Below are 25,267 nucleotides of genomic sequence, written 5' to 3'. Positions count from 1 at the left end.
AAAATATTCATCAAAAACCAGTGGTGTGGCGGCTGTAGACCTGATCTCCTGTGGGCTGAAAACTAGAGAGTCGTGCTACATTAGAAAAACTGTCCAACATTGTGTTGGAAAAAGGAACACATCAATAGCCAGCAAGACTGAGTGGCATGTACTGTATATTTGATAAGACAATAAAAAAGCAAAAGAAAAAAGACACAAGCTAATTCTATGCTATGCCAGTCATTATGCCAGGCTTTATGGATACTATTTCTGGTGATTAAGGGCCAGATTTACTAAAAAGGGCAAATTAGCATGATACCACAATCCCATAAAAGTGCTGACGGGAGTGGAAAGTTCTTCAGGTGCACAGACGCAGCAGCTCAATTCCTTCACGACTAAGGGGCCGTTTACACAACACCATTTTCAACTAAAAATGTAAAATATTTTATGCGTTTTGAATATAACATTTGCAATTTTATGCATTTTTTAACTTTTGAAAAAGAGTTTCAAAGTGCAAGTTTTTGAAAACGATACCGTTATGCAATATTTCCAATTTATTAGCCGCTACAGGTTGATAAATAGAAGAATAACAAAGTACAGTAAATGGTAAAACAATTTGGCAACAAACCAGTTTGTTTATGATTATGACAATAAAGACTGTTTTTGTACAGGTAAAATAACTGGAAACGAATGACACCAGAATCCTCAAACATTCAAGTTACAAATGATGAGGCTGGTTCTTACCTTAAAAATAAGGTGGATACAAAAAAAAACATGAATTGTCAAAATTGACCATTCTTAATTTTTGGAATATTGCTGTTTTTATTATAAATGATTAACCCATGCACAACATAATTATTTTTTTAATTCATTTTCCCCTTATAATCTTTAATCAAAATAACTTCCCCTCCTTCTTGCAGCAAAATCTCTTCTAATCTCTGATGACGTGTTTTTTTTTACTGGCGTGAGGGCGGGGCAACCTGTCACTCACACGAGATCGACCAATAGCAAACCAAAACCATCCAACCATCCAATCAATTCCTGATGGAAAAAATCAAGTCCCGCCCTACATTTTTTCTTGTTCGAGAAGCTGTTACAGTTGGATAAACTTCCGTTTCATGCTGACTTTAAGACTTTCATACAGTACATAACAGAAAGTTACACGTTTCATATTATTAACCATTTTTTAAATTTGCAGTGAACTATACTTTGTCACAGTTATTCCTTTGACAGATATATTAGGTACACATCCTGTAGCAGCATATTCTTTTGCAGTTATTTTTCCCCAGCTTTTTCTGAAGTGATTTTTATTGGATATGAAGTCAGTTCCCTTCACACAGGAGAGCACAGACAGAGGACGTGTTCTTGCATTTAAAAGCAGCTAAATAAAGCACAATAAAATGGAATTGAACGTGGGGTTCTCAAGACACGTTTTTAAACATAGACGCTCATCTAGTCGTGCTTTGTTTTCCAATACACATACAGTATAAGAAAATCAGTTGTGTGGAAAACTACAGGAAGGTTGTTTGGTTTTGGTCTGCAAAAATTGCTTTTGATGCAACTTATTTCAATAAAAAACAAAAGCAACCATGTTGAAAATTACAGGAAGGACATGTAGTGCCAATCTGCCCGAGATAGTTTTGTAATGATGTTGACAGTGGAGGGATGTAGGGTTGAGATGTGTTTGCTTAGACGTAATGCTACGTAACTATTCTTACCTTGTTGATTTTGTTGGTCTTGGGGAGAGTCTGGCTAATGTGGAGGTCTGAGTACCTGAGGGGGTTGTTTATGTCACATGGTACCGACTCGGTCCTGACGAGCTGACGAGCTAAGAGAGAGAGAGAGAGAGAGAGAGCGAGAGAAACAGCATAGTATCCACGGTAACAAGAGGCAGTTGTCACGGTAACAGAAAAACTCTGAAAAGTCTTGTCACATTTTAATGGAAGAGCCACTAAACCATGTATTATGTACAGTAAATATCAGAAATATCACAGCAACGAACAGGGAATATAACAAAGTATAGTAGAAAGTATAGTAGAAAGTATAGTAGAAAGTATTTAAAAAATTGGGTAAACATATTTGCTATGCTATATATATACATTTTTTCATATACTGTAATATATTGATATACAATACCTCTCGAAAGAATGGGGTCAGTAGGATTTTTTTCTTTAAAGAAATAAGTACTTTTCTTTAGCAAGAACACATCATATTGATAAAAAATGACAGTAAATGCATTTATAATGTTACAAAAGATTTCTATATCAAATAAATTCTGTTCTTTTGATCGAGAAGAATCCTGAAAAAATGTATCAGGGTTTCCACAAAAATATTAAGCAACGCAACTGTTTTTAACATTGATAATAGTAAAAAAAAAAAAAATCTTGAGCATCAAATCATCATATTAGAATGATTTCTGAAGGATCATGTGACACTGAAGAGTAATGATGCTGAAAATTCAGCTTTGCATCACAGGAATAAATTCTATTTTGAACAAATATGTTATAATAGAACATTTTAATAATCTTTTACATTATTACTGTATTTTTGATCAGATAAATGCAGCCTTGATGAGCAGAAGAGACTTCTTTCAAAAAACATAAAAAAATCTTACAGACAACAAACTTTTGATTTGTAGTATATATATTCATATGACGCTTGGAACATTGCCAAAACAAACCTGAAGGTATGAAAAAGGAAATAATGTGCTTAAGGGGCACAAACCTGCTCCCTCACCTTGAGATGTTCCTTGATCTGCAACATCACAAATGAGGGAAAGATGAGGTGGTGAAAACAGCACACAGTTGGAGAAAAAAAAGAAAGAGAAAAATGGTAAGAAGGTTGCAGACTGAAGGTTAAACATAATGCTTCACAGAGAACAAGACAAATTAGTACATTAATGCAAAGCAGATGTGAAGCCACTAACTATGACAGTCTTTTAAAAAAAAAATTCTTCATTGTTCGCAGAATTATTCACTTTAAATACATTCTCTTGTTTGGGAACCAATTTTCAAAATGCAATGTTTTTCTTTATATACAGATAAAGCCTGTAATTAAATATGTTCAATTGAATATAAAGGAATTATGAGGTTCAAAACATGCTGTGTATAGGAACATTGCAGTTTCTGAAATCATATTTGAACCATAATTAATGGCCTGCCTTGTGTAGTACAATGGATTTTAGCATTCATTCATGGAGTTAACAAAAAAGAAGAAGAAGAAAACATAAAAGTTTAAATACCTCTGAATGTTTCCCTACCTCCTCTGTGGTATATGAGTAAATGACAGGGCGGTGCTTCTTTGGTGCATTTGTTGTGGCACTTCAATCTGACAAAAGAAAGCATGACAGAAATGTTTATTAGTTTGCTCTTGTACAAGCAAATCAATGAATATTCAAAACAAACACTTAATATGCAGCCATCATTTGGAGGGTGTCAAAAGCCAGCAAGTATCTTAGTAACAAGATGCCATAGTCAAGGGTGGTAGAGTGGAAACTATTAGGAAAGTAATTTATTCAAATAATCTTTTAATGATAATGATAATTATGCTCAATTTGAATGTTATACTGACACTACTGCAGGCACAAAGTGTCTCGCCCTGAATTCTAAAGAGGATTTGATGAAAACCAAAACATCAAATCACATCTTTACAAAGCTAAAATGGTAGGAATTTTCCTTTTCAGAGATTTGTATATTCATAAGAGATGGTTTAAGAAATGATAATAAATAGTGGAGTATATATTTAACATTTGACATTTATGGCCTACACATGATGTGCAGAGATTCAGACTGTAATTTCTGCATCAGAAGCGGCACCAGACAGAATTGCAAAAATGACTTGATTTTTTATTATCTTTTGATCTTCAAGAGAACGTAAGTGGTGTTTGCCCATCACAACCATTGCTTGAATTTTAGCACTTTGCAAATGTTTTTTTTAGTTTTTTTTTTGGGTGGTTGCTTTCTGGTCCAAGTTCTGATCTACAGATGGGATTTTTATTTGCCCATTTTATCAGTCAGAGGATTTCCACTTAGTGAAATTTCAGCTGATAATAAAACAGGTGAAAAATGTCACATACTTACATTGAAGTTGAGGCCAAAGCCATATCTAATACTAATTAGCTAATGATCGTTTCCTAACAGGTTTCTCAAACACAGGTTTATAATATGCTGAGCCATTTATGCTATAAGCTGTTTGGTGCCACTAAGGGGTTAGGAAACATTAAATGGTTGTTAAATTATATATTTTCTAGCATTTTATGGTGCAGAACAGGCTAATACATAAACATATGAAAACCCATTTCTACCACATAAGAAAAAAATAACATGAAAAGTCATTAAATGTTGAAATTATGGGAATGATGAGATAAAAAGTCAATAAAAAAATCATTTAAATTGATTGATAAATCAATTTACATCAACGTCATAAATCATGAAATAAAAAGTCATCACTTTTTGTTCATAATAACTTATCTCATAATTTAAATTTCTTTCAATTAAAATGTTATCTCAATTTTGACCTTTTATGTCATACTTTCTACTTTTTATCACATAATTATGACTTAGTATCTCATAATTTCCAATTTTTATGTCATGCTTATGATTAACAAAAGCATGATTTATTCATTTTTTTGTGGCATTTAAGCACTTACTTGCAGTTTTTGCATTTCAAGCCGAATAGCATTCCTTTCCCGCATACGATACACGTCTGCGACATCCAATACTTTGTGGAAAACCTGCAGAAGCACAAACGAGTGACGCAATTCATTAATGACCCTTTCTTAGAATCTAATTTCATCCATTTTTAAAATGCATGAGACCATATGGGTGTGTTTTGCTTCGCTGTCAAACTATTGACAGATGGTTCTGACCTTTTGACAACCACTCCTAAACTCTTCAGATGAAAGAGCGAATGTGTCACTGCTGCGATCACGTTTGCCAAGTAACCTTTTCATCGAGAGACAGATATGTGCAGCATATGCCCAAAGATAGACACTTCGGCAGTAATTCTCAGTTCAGGGTAATTTAATAGTAACCGAGTATCTCTCAATATCTCCTTTGCGCTCAACTGAGCATCCGCACTTGACAAGTATATGTGAGGACAAAGGCCATATGGATGCATTGGCGATTGTTCAGCAGGATTGCATAGCAAGCGCTCTATTTTTTCTTCATTTTTTCTATCTCTATCTCTTTTTGTTTATATGTAGTCACATTTGCAGTTCTCCACAATGAAAGGGCCATTCAAATCTCCTGCAATGGAGTTCCTCTGAAGGGTCACTGTGCATTTGCCAATCTATTTCTCTGATATGAACAGAAGCTGACAGTTAATAGAATATGACTAATGGGTTCTGACAGTGTCAAAGTGTCTTCATTAGATTGAAGCCGTGCTGTCTCATAAAAGAGGAGGCTTGCTTTAGTACGCAGCTCACATCACCGTAGCCATCTCAGTTTATAGTTGACATGAGCGTTTCAATTTTTTGGATCTGTTTATCTGCTTGCGTTTTGAAACTGTGGCAGTTGTCCATCTATGTTGACATTCATTTCCACACCTGCATTCCATTCTGAAGGGCTCATCCCTATACCCTAATCCCTTCAAAGGGTTTACCCCAGAGTGAGGCCTTCGAAGGGATGAAGGGTGTAGTGGACCAAAAAACGTATGCGTCATCTTGCCAAGCCAACTAAGGAGGCACCGTCGCACAAATATGTATACTGCCTGCCTGGGCACAGAATCATGAGAGTGGAGAGTCCATCAGTTATACCCTTTGATTCTGTTCTTGTCCCAAATGGCATACCCAACACTTGCGGTCTTTCTACAAGCGCTAACAGCGCTTTGACTGTTGGGTAGAAGTCTCCTGTGGAGCTCACTTATGTGAGAGCTCGACAAAAGTGCGCATCGAAGGCACATATCCGCTGCAAAGGGGACACTTGCGAACACCTTCTGAATCCTAAAATGACAAATGGGACACTCTACGGTCTTGTGGACTTGCAATGGCGCCGCGTGATCGTGAAGTCCATGAGACCATAGGGTGTCACATTTGTCAGGGTATATGAAGTGTGCCATTTGGAACAGGACCTCTGAAGGGACCAGTTTTGAGCACACATGACTTCAATATGGCGGCCATGATTGTTCTCACTCCGAAGTGCCCTTCGATGGCGGATTTATCCCATTTGGAATGCAGCCTAAAGGCCATTGCACACTGAGTCCGAAATTCGCATCCGAAATTTTCGCACGTTAAAAAAAAAATTCGACCTCACGTTATGTCAATCACGCTTGCACACTGTCTACGAAACTTTCGTCCGTAATAAAAAAATTCGGATCGGGTTCGATTTTCTGCGTTTTTCGCATCCACAGCCAGTATTTTGAGAGGTTTTTTGACAATTCAAAGCCACCGTACAAGCAAACGACAAAATCCAGAGTGGCGTCTGACCATAGACAGTATATAAACGCGTCTGACAAGCAGACAAGTGTCTGTCACACGCCAGCCGTGTGTGTGTGTGTGTGTGTGTGTGTGTGTGTGTGTGTGTGCGTGTGTGTGCGCGCGTGCGTGTCCCCGTCCCCGTCCCCGTGTGTCCATACCTTAGACATACTGCCAGTTTGTTCAGGATCGATTGGTTCACGGAAATTGGTGGTCTTCTTTTTAATATGTGGAGTATCGCTAGCAAAGCATCAAACTGTTCCACTGACATTCTGAGGTACATTTTGAATCGCTCGGGATAATTTCGCAACTCCTTGATAAGGAGGTGAAACTCTCCTTCCTCTCGGCGCAATCTCAGGATTGGATGGACCCAATATTTCCTCTTTCTTTTTCTCTTTTTAAGAAGAAAGAGGGCAACAAAATCATCCTCACTGCTTGACGAATCCAATTTGAATTTGTTGCGTTTTTTTCCGCAAAGGTTTAATAAATACGCATCGGACTCAGTGTGCAAGGTTTCTGTGCGTGACGAATTTTAAGGCTGACGAACACGAAAAAACGCATACGAAAATTTCGGACTCAGTGTGCAATGGCCTTAAATCTAAAGTATGAGGAAAAGGAGACGTGAAAAACAAGGCATTTTTTAACCTTGGTGAACTTTGCATGTCTTTTGATGGCTAAGCCATGGCAAGATCTCATTATAAACTTTATGGGCCCTATCATACAGCCGGTGCAATGCGGCGGCAGGTGTGACGCAAGTGTTTTTTGCTAGTTTCAGCCCGACGCAGTTATCATTTTTACGTCGTGCGCCACGTTGTTTAAATAGCAAATGCATTTGCTATTCGCCCATGGGCTGCTGGTCTGAAAACGAGGTGTGCAAATTCTGCCATGTAAATAGCAAATCCACCATGGCGCGAGCGCAACTGGCTTTTAAAGTGAATGGGAGATGAGACTCTGATTGGTTTATTGCATGTTACGGCCAAAACACACCCATTACTCATTAAAAGAACAGGGACAACCCTTTTAGACCATTTTTCTCGTCGTTAAACTAGAAAAAGTAGATTTACACATGTCCTAAGTGCACTTGCGCCGTGCGATTTAGACCATGCGCTTAGATCGCTAAAATAGGGCCCTATAACTTGCATCACAAAATCTTCAGTGTTTTGTTGTATAAGCATAAACGCAGGCTCTTTGTTTGACTTGGGATCAGTGGCACTTGGGGTAATCGAGTCGTCAGATGTGGGCAGGCATGACTGGAGCTGCACAACCACATGAGTTAATTGGCTTGACATATTGTAACTACTACCACACACTCATGCATGCACAAAACTCACCTGTGTTTTATAGAGTTGCCAAAGTCTCTACGAGGTATCTGAGGGGACCAGCGGGGAACAGACAGAGTATCTAGATTAGATAAACACAAGAAAATAGAATTAAAACTTGTAAACACAGATTACAAGGTATTAAAAAATCAAGACAGTTATAAACCTTAAAATCTCTTTCATAAAGCACATAAAAGAGGTTTTTATAATTCCAGTTCCCAAACCTGACTGGATGAGTGACAAAATTGTTGTAAAACAAAGCAATAAGTTACAAGAAGCCATACAGTGACTTTTACCATGGTTAAGAAGTTTTCAAAACTAACAAAATCATAGCAACAACAATATGATAATAGACACAAATGTTCAATAATGAATACATTTATTATCAATCATTAACTATTACTTGGATTAATAAAGGTTGTTTATGATTAACAAGAATTGTGACGCATTAATATGGAATTAAATTGATTTGTGGTTAGATGTTTGCACATATCAGAGATTGTACAAGTGATGTATAATATATGTGTACACACAGTACCGGTCAAAAGTTTGGAAACATTACTATTTTTTATGTTTTTGAAAGAAGTCTCTTAAGCTCATCAAGTCTGCATTTATTTGATGAAAAATACCCCCAAAAAACGGTAATATTGTGAAATATTATTACAATTTAAAATAATGGATTTCTATTTGAATATACTTTAAAATATAATTTATTTCTGTGATGCAAAGCTGAATTATCAGCATCATTGCTCCAGTCTTCAGTGTCACATGAAATTTCCAAAATCATTCTAATATGCTTAAGAGACTTCTTTCAAAAACATTAAAAAAATCTTACTGACCTAAACTTTTGAACATTATAGTGACTTCATTATGAATCATTAGCAAGCGCAGAGGCAAAACCAAACCAAATTTTTCATGAAAGTTCAAAAAACCTGGGATTGTTATTTAACATATAAATCCTAAATGCTAAAACAAAAGATAAATCTGATAGAATTTGAAGATTTGAAATTGTATGTCTTCTGTCATCGCTCAAATGGAAGAGATCTGATAAAAACCTAAATGGAGACTTGTGAAACAATAATTGCATTTGCTTCCCACAGCACTGCTAGTTCAAAAGACCATTCATCAGATTGTCTACGCTCAATTATACTCCATTTGTTTATGATTAACAGGGAGATACGAGGACAAGTACCGCATACACACACACACAAACAGGATAATCTGCTCTGCCTTATCCTAAAAGCATAAAATACTGTCTGAAAAAATATGAGGAGCCTTGCGTTCATAACCAGATTTCTGCATTTGATTGCATCCACTTATATATTCACTTGAGATTCCTGATGACTGCCTCTGTCAATGTGCATTCCATGAGGCTTATATCAAATACGGATGCGAGTGTATCTCTATTGTGACCTCTGCATTCTGCTCGGCTGCGTCTTACAGGAGGATCAAGGATGTACACAGTGTTCCAAATTAGATCAGAGCTTTGATATGATCTCTGTTCTGGAGTGCTGGACTTCTATTGAAACACAAGTGATCTTGAGAGGGAAAACAGTATAACTACTGTATACGAGTGTTTCTCCAACTAAGGGCACTTGACTTTAATGCCCCATGGGTTGATTTTTATCAAAACTAATTACAACTTTTTGTTATATGAAGCTAACAATAAACTTTTTACCTTTTACTTTTGCTTGTTTTACTCTTCCCCCAGTCCCAAACTTTCAATTTTTAAGTATTAAAATCCATTATAAAATATCACATTCTACAAGCTCTCATATATATGAAGAGTTCAGATGCAAAAGCCTCTAAGTGCCATCTGAAATTTTCTTCTAGAATGATCATTTTTATCAAGCTTGTATGTTTATGTTCAGTTATTTCACTTTAATGGCATTGAAAATTACCTATTAATTGTCATTAAAGTTAAATAACTGAACCAATATACGAGTTTGATAAAAATGATCATTTTAGAAGAAAATTTCAGATGGCACTTAGAGGCTTTTGCATCTGAACTCTTCATATATATATACATATTTGGAAGTTAGAAAATAAGCTGACACACTCTTCAAAGAGTATGGGAGAGTCTTTGCTCAAATGAGCAAAAAGAAAAATAAAAAAGTATTTGTTTTTGCTCAAATCGCATTTAAAACCTAATCTAGTTCTCTAGATTACTCAATTTAAGGTCATGTTTTCTGACTACTTTTTAGATTAATTTTGAACTCATTTATCACATTGATTTGAATAGGATAATCTTGTACTATATTGATATAAAAATACAAAGAGAAATAATATATATTCCATTCTTTGTTATCAACAACATAAAAGTGCATTAAATATTACATAACCATTATGCATGGTTAAATGACTCACTGAGTGATAATCAAAATTATAATTAATGTGTTTGTCAGGAGATGATTAGATATGCAATGTTGCAATGTTCAGAAAACTTCTTAAAAGTGAAATGATTTCTGTAAATCCAGTGATCAAATGCTGTGTGGCTCTCGGTTTCAGTGTAAGTCACATGACTACTGGCTGGTCTTTGTGTGAGTGCAATTCCACAAATCTGGAAGACCTTCTGAACGTATATAAGCAGTAGACTTTATAGAAAGAAACATTTAAAATATAGCAAAGTAGTATAATCAATGATTTACGAATAATGAATCATTTACTGTCACTGTGAGAATAACATGTAATCATGTAATCAATAGAAAAGTAACTATAATCTGATTATGAGGATTTTAAAATGTAATATAATCTAATTACAAATACTTAATTTTTGGAATCTGATTACGTAATCCAGATTGCAAGTAATCAGTTACTACCCAGCACTGTATATATACACAGCCATGTGAAAAAGAAAATACACCCTTTAGAATTTTATGATTTTACGTATCAGAACATAATAAAATCATCTGGTCCTTGGCAGGTCTTAAAATTAGGCAAATACAACCTAAGACGAACAAAGCCAAAATGGAAAAGCCATGGGTGACAAACTAAGTACACCCTATGATTCAATTGCTTGTAGAACCACTTTTAGCAGCAATAAGTTGAAGGAATCGTTTTCTGTATGACATTTTCAGTCACTCACATCGTTCTGGTATGAATTTTGGCCCGATCTTCTTTATAACATGATTCAGTTCAATGAGGTTTGTGGGCATTTGATTTTTGCACAGCTCTCTTAAGGTCCCGCCGCAACATTTCAGTCGGGTTAAGATCTGGACTTTGACTGGGCCAGTCAAAAAAAGTAAATTGCAACACCTTGATTCTTGTCTTTTTCAGCCATTCTGTTGTAGATTTGCTGATGTGCTTGAGATCATTGTCCTGTTGCATGACCCAATATCAGCTGTCAGACAGATAGCTTCACATTTGACTCTAGAATACTTTGGTTTACAGAGGAGTTCATGGTCGACTCAAAGACTGCAAGGTGCCCAGGTCCTGTAGCTGTAAAACAAGCCAAAAATCATCAACCCTCCAACAGCGTGATGGACAGCTGGTATGAGCTGATGTGCTATGTTTAGTTTTCACCTAACTTGGCGATGTGCATTACGGCCAAACATCTCAACTTTGGTCTCGTCTGTCCAAAGGACATTGTTCCAGAAGTCTTGTGGTTTGTTCAGATGCAACAAACCATACTTGTCCCATCTTTTTTTTATTGTACTGCCCTGAACTTTAACATTTAACATGTTAACTGAGGCCTGTAGAGTCTGAGATTTAGTCCTTGGGTGTTGTGCGATTTTTTGCATGGTCTGACCTTGGGGTGAATTTGCTTGGACGCCCACTCCTGGGAAGATTGGCAACTGTCTTGAATGTTTTCCACTTGTAAATAATCTTCCTGTAGAATAATGGACTTCAAATTGTTTGGAAATGGCCTTGTAACATTTCCTAGATGGGCAGCAACAATTGCTTATCTAAGATCATTGCTAATGTCTTTCCTCTTTGGCATTGTGTTAACACACACCTGAATGCTCCAGACCAGTGAACTGCAAAAACGTCTGCTTTTATAGAGGTGATTGCACTTGCTGATGATCAGGTAAATCAAAGACATTTGATTAGCAGCATCCGATTTCTACTTACCCTCTTTATTCCTATGGAAGCATCCTGTACTTAGTTTGCCACCCATGGCTTCTGCATTTTGGCCGAGTTTTGTTAAATAAATAATGACACAGTGTAATATGTCAGTGTAATTTGTCATGTGGGTCAATTATTTTACAGTTAGATTAAATTTTAAGACCTGCCAAGGACCAGATGATTTTTTTATTATGTCCTGATACATAAAACCATAGAATTCAATAGGGTGTCCGTTCTTTTCCACATGACTGTATATACATGTGTGTGTTTATATGTATGTGTATATATATATATATATATATATATACTGTATATATATATATATATATATATATACATACAGGTGATGAATACACTATGGTTAAAAATAATACAAGTTATTTTAAAATAGTTTAAAGTGTGTAAATACTAATAGGCAAAAACAAATTACCAATAGTATAAACTGCACTATACTGCAGTGATAATGTTAGACAAAACCCTTCCTTGCCTGTTTCTACGGTAACCACTCAAAGTTTTAAAGAAGATGATGCAAATTATAACAAACTCCAGAAATTTTACAAAACTAATCTTACATTTACTATAATAATAAAATACATTGGTAAAGATTAAACTGAAACAAAAGCCAATTGAAAAATGATGCAACATCTGACAACAGACTTTCAAACAGTAGTTTGAGAGCATCCATCAAAAAAAAGTACTGTGGCGGCACCAAGACATACAGATGCTATCAAATAATACCATTGTACTTTGATATGATACAGAATGATCACCATATTAATATACCATGGCATGTACATAATACTTGAAATCCTTTCATCCTATGAAGAAGCGGAGAGAAAGAGAGCAGTCTTTCATTACAGACCAGAGTAAAGATTTTACCTAACAAACTCATTGTCTCACAGCAGGTAAATGTTTTATCCGCAGGCGTAGAAACAGACCTACTAGTGAATACAAACCAGCATCACTACAGAGCAGGCGAATTTGTGTTTAATTGGTGCAAATATTGCTAAAAATGAGAAAACTACTAGAGGCAGGCATCTAATTTGCAGAAAAACAGTGCAGTATACACTCGATATGACACTGGTTTCCCCCACGATCTCGACACCTCAGTGTGGAGATCGGGGAAAAACGGAAGGCTTCTGCACTGAGGCTGTGCACGAGATGGCAGGAAACGTTCGTCGAGCTTGCTTTTCGAACGAGCGCCCTGCCTATCTTCTGGCCACTCAATAGATAATCGCTCGACAGCTCTAGTGATAACATCAAGCAATTCTTCAAACGCATGATACTGAGGTGGCGAATCCTCAGACTCAGCGTCAATACTAACAACGTCCAACTCCTCAGAGCTGGACAATTGCAGTATTGGTGCCTCCATCGGGGGGGAAGAAACCGCAACGCGTGCTTCCACACCCTGATGAGAGGCACTGGATCTATCAGAAGGAGGCTGAGATAAGGCAGAGCCCGTCTCAACATCCACTGATAGATCCATTTGCGAACCCCAGGTCTGTGATTGACGCCGTGCCTCGGCAGCGGCGGGACCAGAGCCCTGGGGAACGCGATCGGGATCGGATCACGATCGCGGGATCGCGATCGTGAACCGAGCCAAGCGGGATCGGAGCGAACGCAATGGAAGCGCTTCGCAATGCACACAGTCACCACCCTCGAGTGCTGACTGGGCATGCTCCTCACCCAAACAAACAACACAAAGAGTGTGAGTATCACCTCCCGTTAAATAACGCGGGCAGGGATGGTCACACACTCTAAACTGCTGCTTGCTCGCCATACTGAATATATATATATATGTGATATAGACAGACAACACCAAATATACAGACAGATTTCACACAGAGCGCAACTGAAGACTCAGAAAGCTTTCGTTTTCTGTTTTGGGCCGGCTTTTATAGTTTCCTGGTACGTGACGTCACCCGCCTCTGACGTTCCGCCACACCATTGGACTGATTTTACATGTGCTTCAAGACGTCATCACGCAAAGCATTCCCATAGCGTCAGTTTTCGACGCAACGGGAGTTCCCTTGAAAGGGAACATTATATGTTTCTCTCTTTTGCTTTTTGAACCAACAGCCAGTCATTAAAAACCAACATGTTGACTCAATCACTCAATTAGCTATCAAATTTAAACATGACAACACAAGCAGGAGTTTGTTCGAGCCAGATGAAGCAACAGTTGGCCAATTTTCACGATCAGCCAATCACATGCCAATGTTAGTGCTATACAGTACATATCACAGGGATCTTACAAACAGACAGACTAAACAAAATGATTTGTAAAACAATGACTAACATAGTGATCCACCACTATTTCAGAACACAATAAAGCACCATATTGGATTTAAAGTTTAAGATTTCAACTGAGGCTTTTTTCAATAGGGAAATATGAGTGAGTGACACTAAGTTCATTTAACACCAGCTATTGACCTGCTCTTAAACAATTCTATGGATTTGACTGACAGCCAGATAAATGGCGTTATAAAGGTGCTGCACTGCTTCTTTGTGTCATGGGGATAAATTGTTGCAGTGAAGAAATTACAGTCAAGAGTTGGCTTTTGCATTAGTTAAAAAAAATTCTATAAAGCTAGAAAATAAGTTGACACACTATTCAAAATGTATAGAAGAGTACAAAAAAAGTCCTCAAACCTTTTAGAAAGTAATACAATTAAATGGAGAACAATGGAGACTTAGGCTTGTAGGTTGTTTTGTCACAATTCTGTTGAAGTTGTTTTTGATCAAATATCAATTAAAAACTTGTATATTTTGTGAGTAATATTTTGTACTTTTAATGTGTTTTGTTTTCTTTCTTTTTTTATCGCCTCTATGCCTTTTTTCCACGTCTGCCAGTTCCCTTTCAAGGGAAACCGAACTGCGTCGAGACGCTGTGGGAACGCTCCTGCGTGATTGCGTCGTGAAGCACGTGTATAATCAGTCCAATGGAGAGACGAGATGTCATAGGCGGGTAACGTCATCGACCAGGAAACTATAAAGCACACCTGAAACCAGACCGCGCTAGCTTCTGTGCCTTCAGCAAGCACTCTCTGTATACTGTTCCTGTCTATTTATTGTTGTCTGTCATTGCAAGCACAATATTTCACAGAAAGATATATATATATATATATAAATGGCGAGCAAGCAAGATTTTAAGCGGTGTGTTATTCCCTGCCCTCGTTTCATCACAGGTGGGGACACAAACCAGCTTTGTGTTGCTTGTTTGGGAGTGGAGCATGCCCAGTCAGTTCTTGAGGGGGCTGACTGTGAGCATTGCGAAAAGCTGTCCATGAGGACACTCCGCTCCCGCCGGGCATTCTTTGAGGAGGACGGTTCGGTGTGCGCTCCCCAGGGTGCTGGTCCCTCTGGTGCCGAGGCACAGCGGCGACGCACATCTTGGGGCTCGCAAATTGATCTGACAGCGGGGTTTGAGACGGGCCCAGCCCTATCTCAGCCTTCACCTGCCAGATCCAGTGCCTTATCTCAGGGAGAAACACGCGCAGCGGTTTCTTCTCCCCGGGATGAGGCACCAGTGCTGCGATTATCCAGTTCTGAGGAATTGGATGTCGTCAGCATTGATGCAGGGGATTATGAGAATTTGCCATCTCATACCCCTGCTGATGAAGAGTTTATGGAGGTTGTGACTCGCGCTGTTGCCAAATTAAATATAGATTGGCCAGCCGAGGAACAAGAGGAATTTAAAAAGAAAAGTTTACTAGATGAAAGATATTTGCCATCTAGGTCACAGCCTCCTTGTCGGGGCTTGCCGTTTTTTCCCGACCTCCACACTGAGGTGGCGAGGTCGTGGAAGAAGCGGGTCAGGCTGCGGCATGCTTGCATACAATGTCAATCAAGCAAGCATACAAGGCTGATCTGCTTAGGGACATGGATGATTGTGATGAAGTCAGCACTGACACAATGATTCGAGAATTCGAGAATTGCGTCACGCAACAGATCTGTCTCTCCGAGCCACCAAGGAGACGGGCAAATCAGTAGGCCGGTCTATGGCAGCCCTGGTGGCCACGTAGCGACATTTATGGTTGAATTTATCTGATAGGAAGGATAGAGACAGATCTGTTCTTTTGGACGCTCCGCTTTCGCCTTCGGGTGGAGAAGAAGCAATCAGCGGCGTTCAAGAAGTTTCTTCCTCGCCGATCTAATGTCCCCCGTCGGCCATCTACAAGCTCCTCACAGCACAGAGTGCAGCAAAAACAAAGCATCGCCACTCGGTCTCCTCCACAATCAGGAGGGCCTGGGTGGCAGTCGCAGTCGAAGCCGGTTAGAGGCTCGTCTCTAAAAAGGCTTCGACAAAGAAGAAGTCCTGACGCCGAGGCTATCAGACTTCTGAGGGTGGTCCACTCCGGGGAGAGACAGGTTCCCGTTTCTCCTCAGCGCCCTCTGGGGGGGCGACTCTCTGAGGAGGGTCACAGTGCTGCCAGTTCGGTTGTTCCCTGCCAGTTCGCCGCTTCAGGGCGCCGAGGTGCCTGCACATCTCAACGATCTTCCGAGGAGGGTCGTAGAACAGTCAGTTCAGTTGTTCCCTGCCGGTTCACCTCTTCAGGGCACCGAAGTGACTGTTAGACCAAATCCAGAGGCCAGTCTCGAGAGACTGGTTCCCTTAGTAGAATTTCTGGCAGTGTCAAGTCAAGTCAAGTTTTTTTGTATAGCGCTTTTCACAATACAGATTGTATCAAAGCAGCTTCACAGTATTAAATTAAAATAATACAACAAAGTTTGTTTCAAGAGGAATTTATTGATTGATAAAATTAAATTAAATATCCCCAAAATATCCCCAACTGAGCAAGCCAAAGGCAACAGTGTGAAAGCTAGTGTGGAAGCTACTGCCAAATATATCTCATTGGGTCCTGCATACAATAGAAAAGGGTTACAGAATTCACTTCGGTTCTCGTCCGCCCAGATTTCTAGGGGTCCTCCCTACGGTGGTGGACCCCGAGCAGGCTCTGGTTATGGAGCAGGAAGTACAGACTCTTCTACGAAAGGGGGCCATAGAAAGGGTTCCTCCTCCCAGCAGGGAGTCAGGGTTTTACATCCGGTACTTCATTGTTCCAAAAAAGAATGGGGGGTTGCATCCTATTCTAGATCTGCGCCAACTAAATCACAGGGTTCAGAAAATCAAGTTCAAGATTCTTACACTCAAACAGATCGTGTCACAGATTCAGTCCGAGGACTGGATTGTCACGATAGACTTGAAGGACGCTTACTTCCATATATCCATCCATCCTCATCACAGAAAGTTCCTGAGGTTCGCTTTCGGGGGCGAAGCGTACCAATATCGGGTTCTTCCGTTCGGCCTAGGTTTATCACCCAGCACTTTCACAAAATGAATGGATGCAGCTCTAGCTACCCTGAGACTTCAGGGCATCCGCGTGTTGAATTACATCGACGATTGGTTGATTTTAGCTCAGTCCGAGCAGATGGCGGTTCGGCATCAAGATGTTGTTCTGTCCCACATAAAGATGCTGGGGTTGAGGCTCAACGCCAAGAAGAGTGTGCTCCTCCCGTCTCAGAAGACCACTTTTCTAGGTATGGTATGGGATTCGACAACGATGCGGGCACAGTTGTCACCTGCACGTATTACTTCGATTCACTCAGTCGTAAATGGGGTAAAACTAGGCCAGTCACTCACTGTGAAACAGTTTCAGAGACTGTTGGGTCTCATGGCAGCTGCGTCCAACGTAATAACTTTTGGCCTCCTGTACATAAGACCCCTGCAGTGGTGGCTCAGGACCAAGGGGTTTTCTCCGAGGGGAAATCCGTTTCACATGATCAAGGTGAACATGATTTGTGGAACAAACCTTGGTTCCTCGCCCAAGGCCCAGTGCTGGGGGCTTCTTGTCAACGCGTAACGCTATCGATGGATGCTTCCCTCACAGGTTGGGGGGCGATCATGAGTGGTCGCTCGGCAAAAGGTCTATGGCAGGACCATCTACTTTCTTGGCACATAAATCGGCTAGAAATGATGGCGGTGTTTCGAGCTCTCAAGCACTTCCTGCCAGACCTGAGAGGTCACCATGTGCTTGTCCACACAGACAACACATCGGTGGTCTCTTATATCAACCATCAGGGGGGTCACGTTCCGGGGCATCTAAATCAGGGAGCGGATATCCTGTCAGGGGCTGAGGCCCGGGGAATGGAGAATGCCCCCCGAGGTGGTTAAGCTCCTTTGGGAGAATTTCGGTGAAGCTCAAGTCGACCTTTTCGCATCGTCAGATACAACGCATTGTCCCATGTGGTTCTCTCTCACACACCCAGCTCCTCTCGGGCTGGATGTGATGGTTCAGGTGTGGCCGAGGTCACACCTGTATGCTTTTCCTCCGATATCGATGCTTCCGGGAGTTCTGGAGAGGGTTCGCCAGGAAGGGGCCCATCTGTTATTAGTAGTCCCGTACTGGCCAGCCCGAGTTTGGTTCTCGGACCTGGTGTCCCTTCTAGACGGCTCCCCGATGGAGATTCCGATCAGGGGGGACCTACTGTCCCAAGCAGAGGGCACGATTTATCACCCTTGCCCGGAGTTGAGGAAACTGTGGACTTGGCCCCTGAGGCTGCCCAGCTCATAGAATCAGGTCGTGGAGACCATACTCCAATCTTGAGCTCCCTCCACGAGAAGACTGTATGCACTGAAATGGAAAATGTTCTTTGCTTGGTGCGGAGAACGCCAACTGAATCCTGTTTACTGCCCTTTTGGTACAGTACTTGATTATCTGCAAGAACATTTCTCTGCGGGGTTATCTCCTTCCACCTTGAAAGTATATGTGTATATGTGGCGGCTATATCTGCTTACCACACTCCTCTGGGTGGTGCATCATTGGTGAGAAATCCTCTCATTACTTGTTTTCTTCGCGGCACCCTGAGGCCTGCACTAGAGCACCGGCTTGGGATTTAGCCGTTGTACTGGAAGGCCTGGCTTTGGCTCCCTTCGAGCCCATTGAAGAGGTTTCAGAAAAGTTCCTTACACTAAAAACTTTATTTCTCATTGCTATTTCTTCTATCAAGAGAACTGGAGTTTTGCAAGCCTGTCGGTTGCTCCTTCGTGCCTAGAATTTGAACCTGTTATGGTGAAAGCCTTTTTTATTATTCCTTTCTTATTATTTCTATATTCCTTAGGTCCCTACTAATATTACGGGCCCAATTGTGCTGCAGGCCTTCTGTCCTCCACCTTTTAATACACCAGATCAGGAATAACTTAATCTGCTGTGCCCTGTGCGGCCTTTGGATGCTTACGTACACAGAGCTGCCCTGTGGCATAAATCGGATCAACTATTTGTCTGTTTCGGGTCACCCAGAAAAGGTTACCCTGCATCCAAGCAGAGGATGAGCAAGTGGGTAGTCGAAGCTATCTCACTTGCTTATGAAGCGGCTGGTCAGCCTTCACCTTTGGCTGTATGGGCCCATTCTACCAGGAGTATGGCTGCCTGAAAGGCTTTATAATCGGGGGTTTCCCTCCATGACATCTGTGATGGCAGGCTGGTCCTCACCGCATACATTTGCTAGATTTTATGACTTGGATCTAGGCTCCACTCCGGGGTCTAGGGTGCTTGCTTCTTAGTGTGCGCCATGAATTCACACAGAACTGATATAGTACTGCTGATATTTACGCTACGCCATGACGCACTACGCTACTTCTGACGTCACAAGTTGCGTAAGTTGCGCATTAGGCGTAAGTAGACTGCGAATGGCCGTTTGGCCGGAAGCTACAATTTTACTTTGTAACGTGTAAAAATATAATATTTTCTTACACAAACGCATCGCTTCACTTCAGAAGGCCTTTATTAACCCCCCAGAGCCGTGTGGAGTTCGTTTATGATAGATAGATGCCCTTTTATGGACTTCAAAACAGAAACAGCAATTCACTGCCATTATAAAACTTGGAAAAGCCAGGACATTTTTTAATATAACTCCGATTGTATTTGTCTGTAAGAAGAATGTCATATACACCGGATGACTTGAGGGTGAGTAAATCGTGGGCTAATTTTCATTTTTGGGTGAACTAACCCTTTAAAAGTGGCCTTCTCTCTTGTGAAGTTATATTATTATATACATATATACATACGGCCAAAAAAGTCGCTGTCTGGATTTAAATAGGCAAATGCTTCAATCAGTATTGCAGTGATTATTATGTTTCTACCATGCTACAAGTTTGGCAACAGTTCTTCTAACCCTAATTGATGGAGTGTGTAGCTTTTTACTTTAGAGTGTTTGACTCTTGCATTGAATTAATGAATGAGGCATTTATATAGCGCTTTCATATGTACTACTGTATACCCAAAACGCTTTACAATCATATCAGGGAATCTCTCCTCAACCACCATCAGTGTGCAGCCTTCACTTGGATGATGCGACGGCAGCCACACACCAGCTATAGATGGAGCGGAGAGAGAGTGATAGAGCCAATTCAATGGAAAGGGATTATTAGGAGGCCATGATTGGGAAGGGCCAATGGATGGAAATTGGCCAGGACACTGGAGTCGCACCCCTACTCTTTACGAGAAGTGCCATGGAATTTTAAATGACCACAGAGATTCAGGACCTCGGTTTAACATCTCATCCAAAAGGACAATCTAACACATTGTCAATACAAGATCCAGACCAAAAATGTTTGAACCTCTTGATGGAAATAAATGTTGTGATGTTATTTCAATCAAGAGGTGTATACATTTTTGGTCAAGATCTTGTATTGACAAGACACTCTGTAAAGTCTACTCCAGCACATCCCAAAGACTTTCAATGAATGTAAGATCTGGACTCAACGATTCTTCATGCTCCCTCCCAACCATTCTTTCACAATATTGAGTCTGACGAATGTTTACATTGTCATCCTGGAATATGGCCATGATGTGTCTTCCTGCATGGTTGTTTAAGAAATGAAAAGCTACACACTCCATCAATTAGTGTTAGAAGAACTGTTGCCAAACATATAACATGCAAGAAACAAAATAATCATTGCAATAATGATCCAATCATTGACTCTTAAGCATTTGCCAATTTAAATCCAAACAGCGACTTTTTCTTCAGTTGTGATGTTAAAAGTTAACAGTTAAACTGCACGTAATCATTTCAAAGTATTGCACACACTACTTGTATCCTGTGTGCATGTCAAGAAGCTTGAAACCGTGAAGCACAGGCCTCCGGCACACTGTTGCTTGCTGTGTACAATAATACTGTCACCACATGCAGAAAAAGCAGACATATTACCAGGGCTGACGACACTCGTGAGGCCTGGTTACTGCCACCGCGTCCGGCCTGGAGCCCCATCGGGACGTCCAGAACGCAAGTAATGCCATTACAGAGGCTGCCACAAACCCAATGAGATTATAAACCTGCAACTGGTTTATCGGAAATTCAACTATAACGTTCTTTCATCCTGTTTCACAACAAGCCCTTGCGTCCCAAACTCTGGAGGAATTTGGTTGTTTGGGTAAAGAATTGTCTTAACAGCAAGGTTATTATTAGTTACTTTTATGAAATATAATATGTTACGTTACTTTTGCATTACTTTTTCTCACCTGGGCTGTTTAATAACAAAATAACACATTTCTATTTTTGCCAATGTAAAAGCCCTTTTACACCAAAAATGAAATTACTCAGGACAGAAATACATTTAAAACAATGAAACTTAAATGTGATGTTTTTTGCTTATACTGTAAGTATGATTGAATTGGATCATAGAAGATCAACATCAAGGACATTGGTTAATAAAGTGAGATTAAATACATAAATTAGGTGTCATTCAACATTTTAATTATTCCAAGTTTGCTTAATAGTTTGCATTTCACTGTTTTTATTCATTTCGAGGAATACTGAATCTGTATCTGTGAGATGCTCACATTTAGTCAAGTCAAGTCAAGTTTATTTGTATAGCGCTTTTCACAATACAGATTGTATCAAAGCAGCTTCACAGTATTAAATTTAAATAATACAACAAAGTTTGTTTCAAGAGGAATTTATTGATTGATGAAATTAAATTAAATATCCCCAAAATATCCCCAACTGAGCAAGCCAAAGGCAACAGTGGCAAGGAACCGAAAAACTCCATCAAGTGACCTAATGGTGTCCTAAAACTCCATCAGGTGACCTAATGGAGAAAAAAAACCTTGGGAGAACCCAGGCTCAGTCGGGGGCCAGTTCTCCTCTGGCATTTATGAGCTAGAGGCCGGATTGTAGTTTGAACTGTGGGATTATATGAATGCCTGGCTGAAGAGATGCGACTTTAATCTAGTTTTAAACTGGGAGAGCGAGTCTGAGCAACGAACAGTATCAGGAAGACTATTCCAGAGTTTTGGAGCCAAATGTGAAAATGCTCTCCCTCCTTTGGTGGTTCTGAATATCCTAGGTATGACCAAAAGCCTTGAATTTAGTGATCTTAAAGAGCGCGATGGATTATAGGGCGATAGAAGATCCGTTAAATAGACTGGAGCTAAGCCGTTTAGGGCTTTATAAGTCAGTAGCAATACCTTGTAATTAATACGGAACTTTATAGGTAACCAATGCAGTGATGATAAAATCGGTGTTATATGATCATATTTTCTTGATCTCGTAAGAACTCTAGCGGCGGCATTTTGGACTAACTGTAGCTTGTTTATTGAGGATGCAGGACAACCAGCTAATAAGGCATTACAGTAATCCAGTCTCGAGGTCATGAATGCATGAACTAACTTTTCTGCATCAGAAACTGATAGCATATTACGTAGTTTAGCAATGTTTCTAAGGTGGAAAAAGGCTGTTTTTGTAACATATGAAATATGATTTTCAAAAGACAGGTTGCAATCGAGTATAACACCCAGGTCTTTTACTGTAGCGGATAAAGTAACAGGACATCCTATGATGTTAAAGTTGTATTGTGCGAGGTTTTGTGGGCGGTTTTTTGAACCGATAAGTATTACCTCTGTCTTGTCTGGATTTAATAATAGAAAATTACGCGTCATCCAATCTTTTATATCTTTAACACACTCTGTCAATTTGGAAAATTTTGCGTTTTGATCCGGCCTTGATGAAATATATATTTGAGTGTCATCAGCATAACAATGGAAACTAATTCCATGTTTCCTTATAATATTTCCAAGTGGCATCATATATATTGAAAATAACAGAGGGCCTAACACAGATCCCTGCGGCACTCCATAGTTTACTGGAGTTATGATCGATTTTTCTCCATTTAAATAGACAAAATGGTAGCGGTCAGATAGGTATGATTTGAACCAGCTTAGTGCTTGTCCTTGAACACCAGTATAATTTTGTAGTCGATCTAAGAGTATTGTGTGATCTATAGTATCGAACGCAGCACTAAGATCAAGTAAAACTAGCATTGAGATACAGCCTTGGTCAGAAGCCAAAAGCAAATCATTTGCGATTCTAACGAGCGCAGTTTCAGTGCTATGATGCGGTCTGAATCCAGACTGAAACTTTTCATAGATATCATTTTGTTGCAAGAAAGAGCCCAGTTGAGCGGACACCACTTTTTCTAATATTTTAGACATAAATGGAAGATTTGAAATGGGTCTATAATTTGCTAGATTATAATGATCTAATTGTGGTTTCTTAATGAGAGGTTTTATAACTGCCAGTTTAAATGTTCTTGGAACATGACCTAGAGATAAAGACGAGTTAATAATATTGAGGAGAGGCTCTTCCACTACAGGTAACACTTCTTTCAGTAGTTTAGTTGGTATAGGATCTAATAAACATGTTGTTGTTTTAGATGAAGTGATACGTTTATTTAACTCTTTTTGTTCTATAGTTGTAAAGCACTGTAATTGTTCTTGCGGGGTGATAATTGAAGCTGAATTATAAGGCGCGATTGAAGATTGAACGTTTACAATTGTGGTTCTGATGCTTTCTATTTTCTCAGTGAAGAAGTTCATGAAATCATTACTACTGAACTGTAACGGGATATTTTGTTCGGGTGACGTCTGTTTATTTGTTAGTTTAGCCACGGTGTTAAATAAAAACCTTGTATTATTTTGGTTGTTTTCTATTAGTTTGCGGAGGTGCTCAGCCCTGGCCGCTTTTAGGGCCTTTTTATAACGTGACATACTGTCTTTCCACGCGATTCTAAAGACCTCTAAATTAGTTTGTTTCCATTTACGCTCTAAAATACGGGTTTCTCTCTTTAAAACATGCGTAGTATTGTTATACCATGGTGCTTTATTTTTCTCTCTGACCTTTTTTAATTTAATAGGTGCAACCACATCCAATGTTCTAGAGAGAATGGTGCTCATAGTGCTAGTTAGTTCTTCTAGTTCATCTGTTTGTTTGGGTTCAGGCAGCAGCTGAGACAAATTAGATAAGCAATTTGAGAAATTATCTATGGTGGATGGAAGGATTGTTCTGCCTGGTCGATAACGCGGCGCTGCATGACATATTACAGCAGTACGTAATATGCAAGTTACCATGTAGTCTAGAACTACAATGACGATCATGTTATATGGGGATATTTGGGGATATTTAATTTAATTAATCAATCAACAATACTATTGATCAGCATTACCAAACGTGGACGTTTTCCACTAGAAACAAACATTGATGTATTATTTTAATTTAATACTGTGAAGCTGCTTTGATACAATCTGTATTGTGAAAAGCGCTATATAAATAAACTTGACTTGACATGTTTACACAGCGCACAAAACGCCTCTGTAAATTTAAAAGTAGTGCATTACTTTACTTGAAAAAAGTAATCTGATTATGTAACTCACGTTTCTTGTAATGTGTTACTCCCAACACTGGTTATTATCGTCAACTACTATTATCAAAAACTACTAATACTACTATTAACTATTAATACCTCTATATTCATTGAAATATAACAATATATAAATATTATATGAAAAAACGTATTTCTGTTAGTTGCCAAGGCAACATTTCTAATTTTCATTTAGTTTAGGTCGAAGCACTAAAATGACTAACTAGAAATACAATTAAAATAAAATGAAATTAAAATAAAATGAAATTAAAATAAAATGAAATAAAAAATAAATCAGTTACCTCTCTGGATGTATGTACAATGTACAAAGCATTCAGCTGATTGCTAAAACTTGGAGGGGGTCTATCATTCATAATTCTGGAAATAAGCAGTCAAAACTTTTCCCTCCATCTGTATGATAATGTCATTCCAATCTCAGTCTTTTACGTCACTCTTGTGTCATTCCCAGTCTTCTCACATCCACACTGCTTCCGTTCGGCCCATTATTCCTCTAATAGCCCACGCTAAGAGGCCCCCGGTGTAGATATTGGGCTTGGACAATATGCGCTTACACGCTGCCAGGTGTCCTGGGACACGTGTAGGTTTGGGACGCTGCCCTTTAATAGGTGATGAGAAGGGAAGTCACATTGTGAAAGGAAACGACAAAGAAAGTTGTAATTGCCCGACATGCGTCATCAGACATCTGTCTACACTTACTGTGATCTAATGGTGTTGACCAACCTAGAAGAGTTTCAATGTCTTTAAACACGCACATGGGATAAAGCTGAACAATGT

The 25,267-nt window shown here is 39.4% G+C and overlaps 1 protein-coding gene across 9 annotated transcripts in view; it reads right to left on the bottom strand.

Moving 5' to 3' along the window:
• ksr2 (kinase suppressor of ras 2) overlaps positions 1–25,267 on the bottom strand; it is a 118,319-nt gene that overhangs the window by 36,432 nt on the left and 56,620 nt on the right. For 2 of the 9 annotated variants that reach the window (XM_082170807.1, XM_082170806.1), the window contains exons 7-12: positions 7,723–7,792; positions 4,628–4,711; positions 3,221–3,306; positions 2,704–2,733; positions 2,116–2,148; positions 1,698–1,807 (exon numbers count right to left, since the gene is read on the bottom strand). In XM_082170807.1, coding sequence (XP_082026933.1) covers positions 1,698–1,807; positions 2,116–2,148; positions 2,704–2,733; positions 3,221–3,306; positions 4,628–4,711; positions 7,723–7,792 — 413 coding nt within the window. Of the gene's footprint in view, positions 1–1,697; positions 1,865–2,115; positions 2,149–2,703; positions 2,734–3,220; positions 3,307–4,627; positions 4,712–7,722; positions 7,793–25,267 lie in introns of all 9 variants that reach the window. The other 7 variants (XM_082170808.1, XM_082170809.1, XM_082170810.1 and 4 more) reach the window with 7 other exon arrangements.

The sequence above is a fragment of the Leuciscus leuciscus genome, assembly GCF_965113295.1.
Source record: "Leuciscus leuciscus genome assembly, chromosome: 5".
NCBI lineage: Eukaryota > Metazoa > Chordata > Actinopteri > Cypriniformes > Leuciscidae > Leuciscus > Leuciscus leuciscus.
The sequence above is the reverse complement of the archived record's forward strand: the minus strand, read 5'-3'. Positions and strand labels throughout refer to the sequence as shown.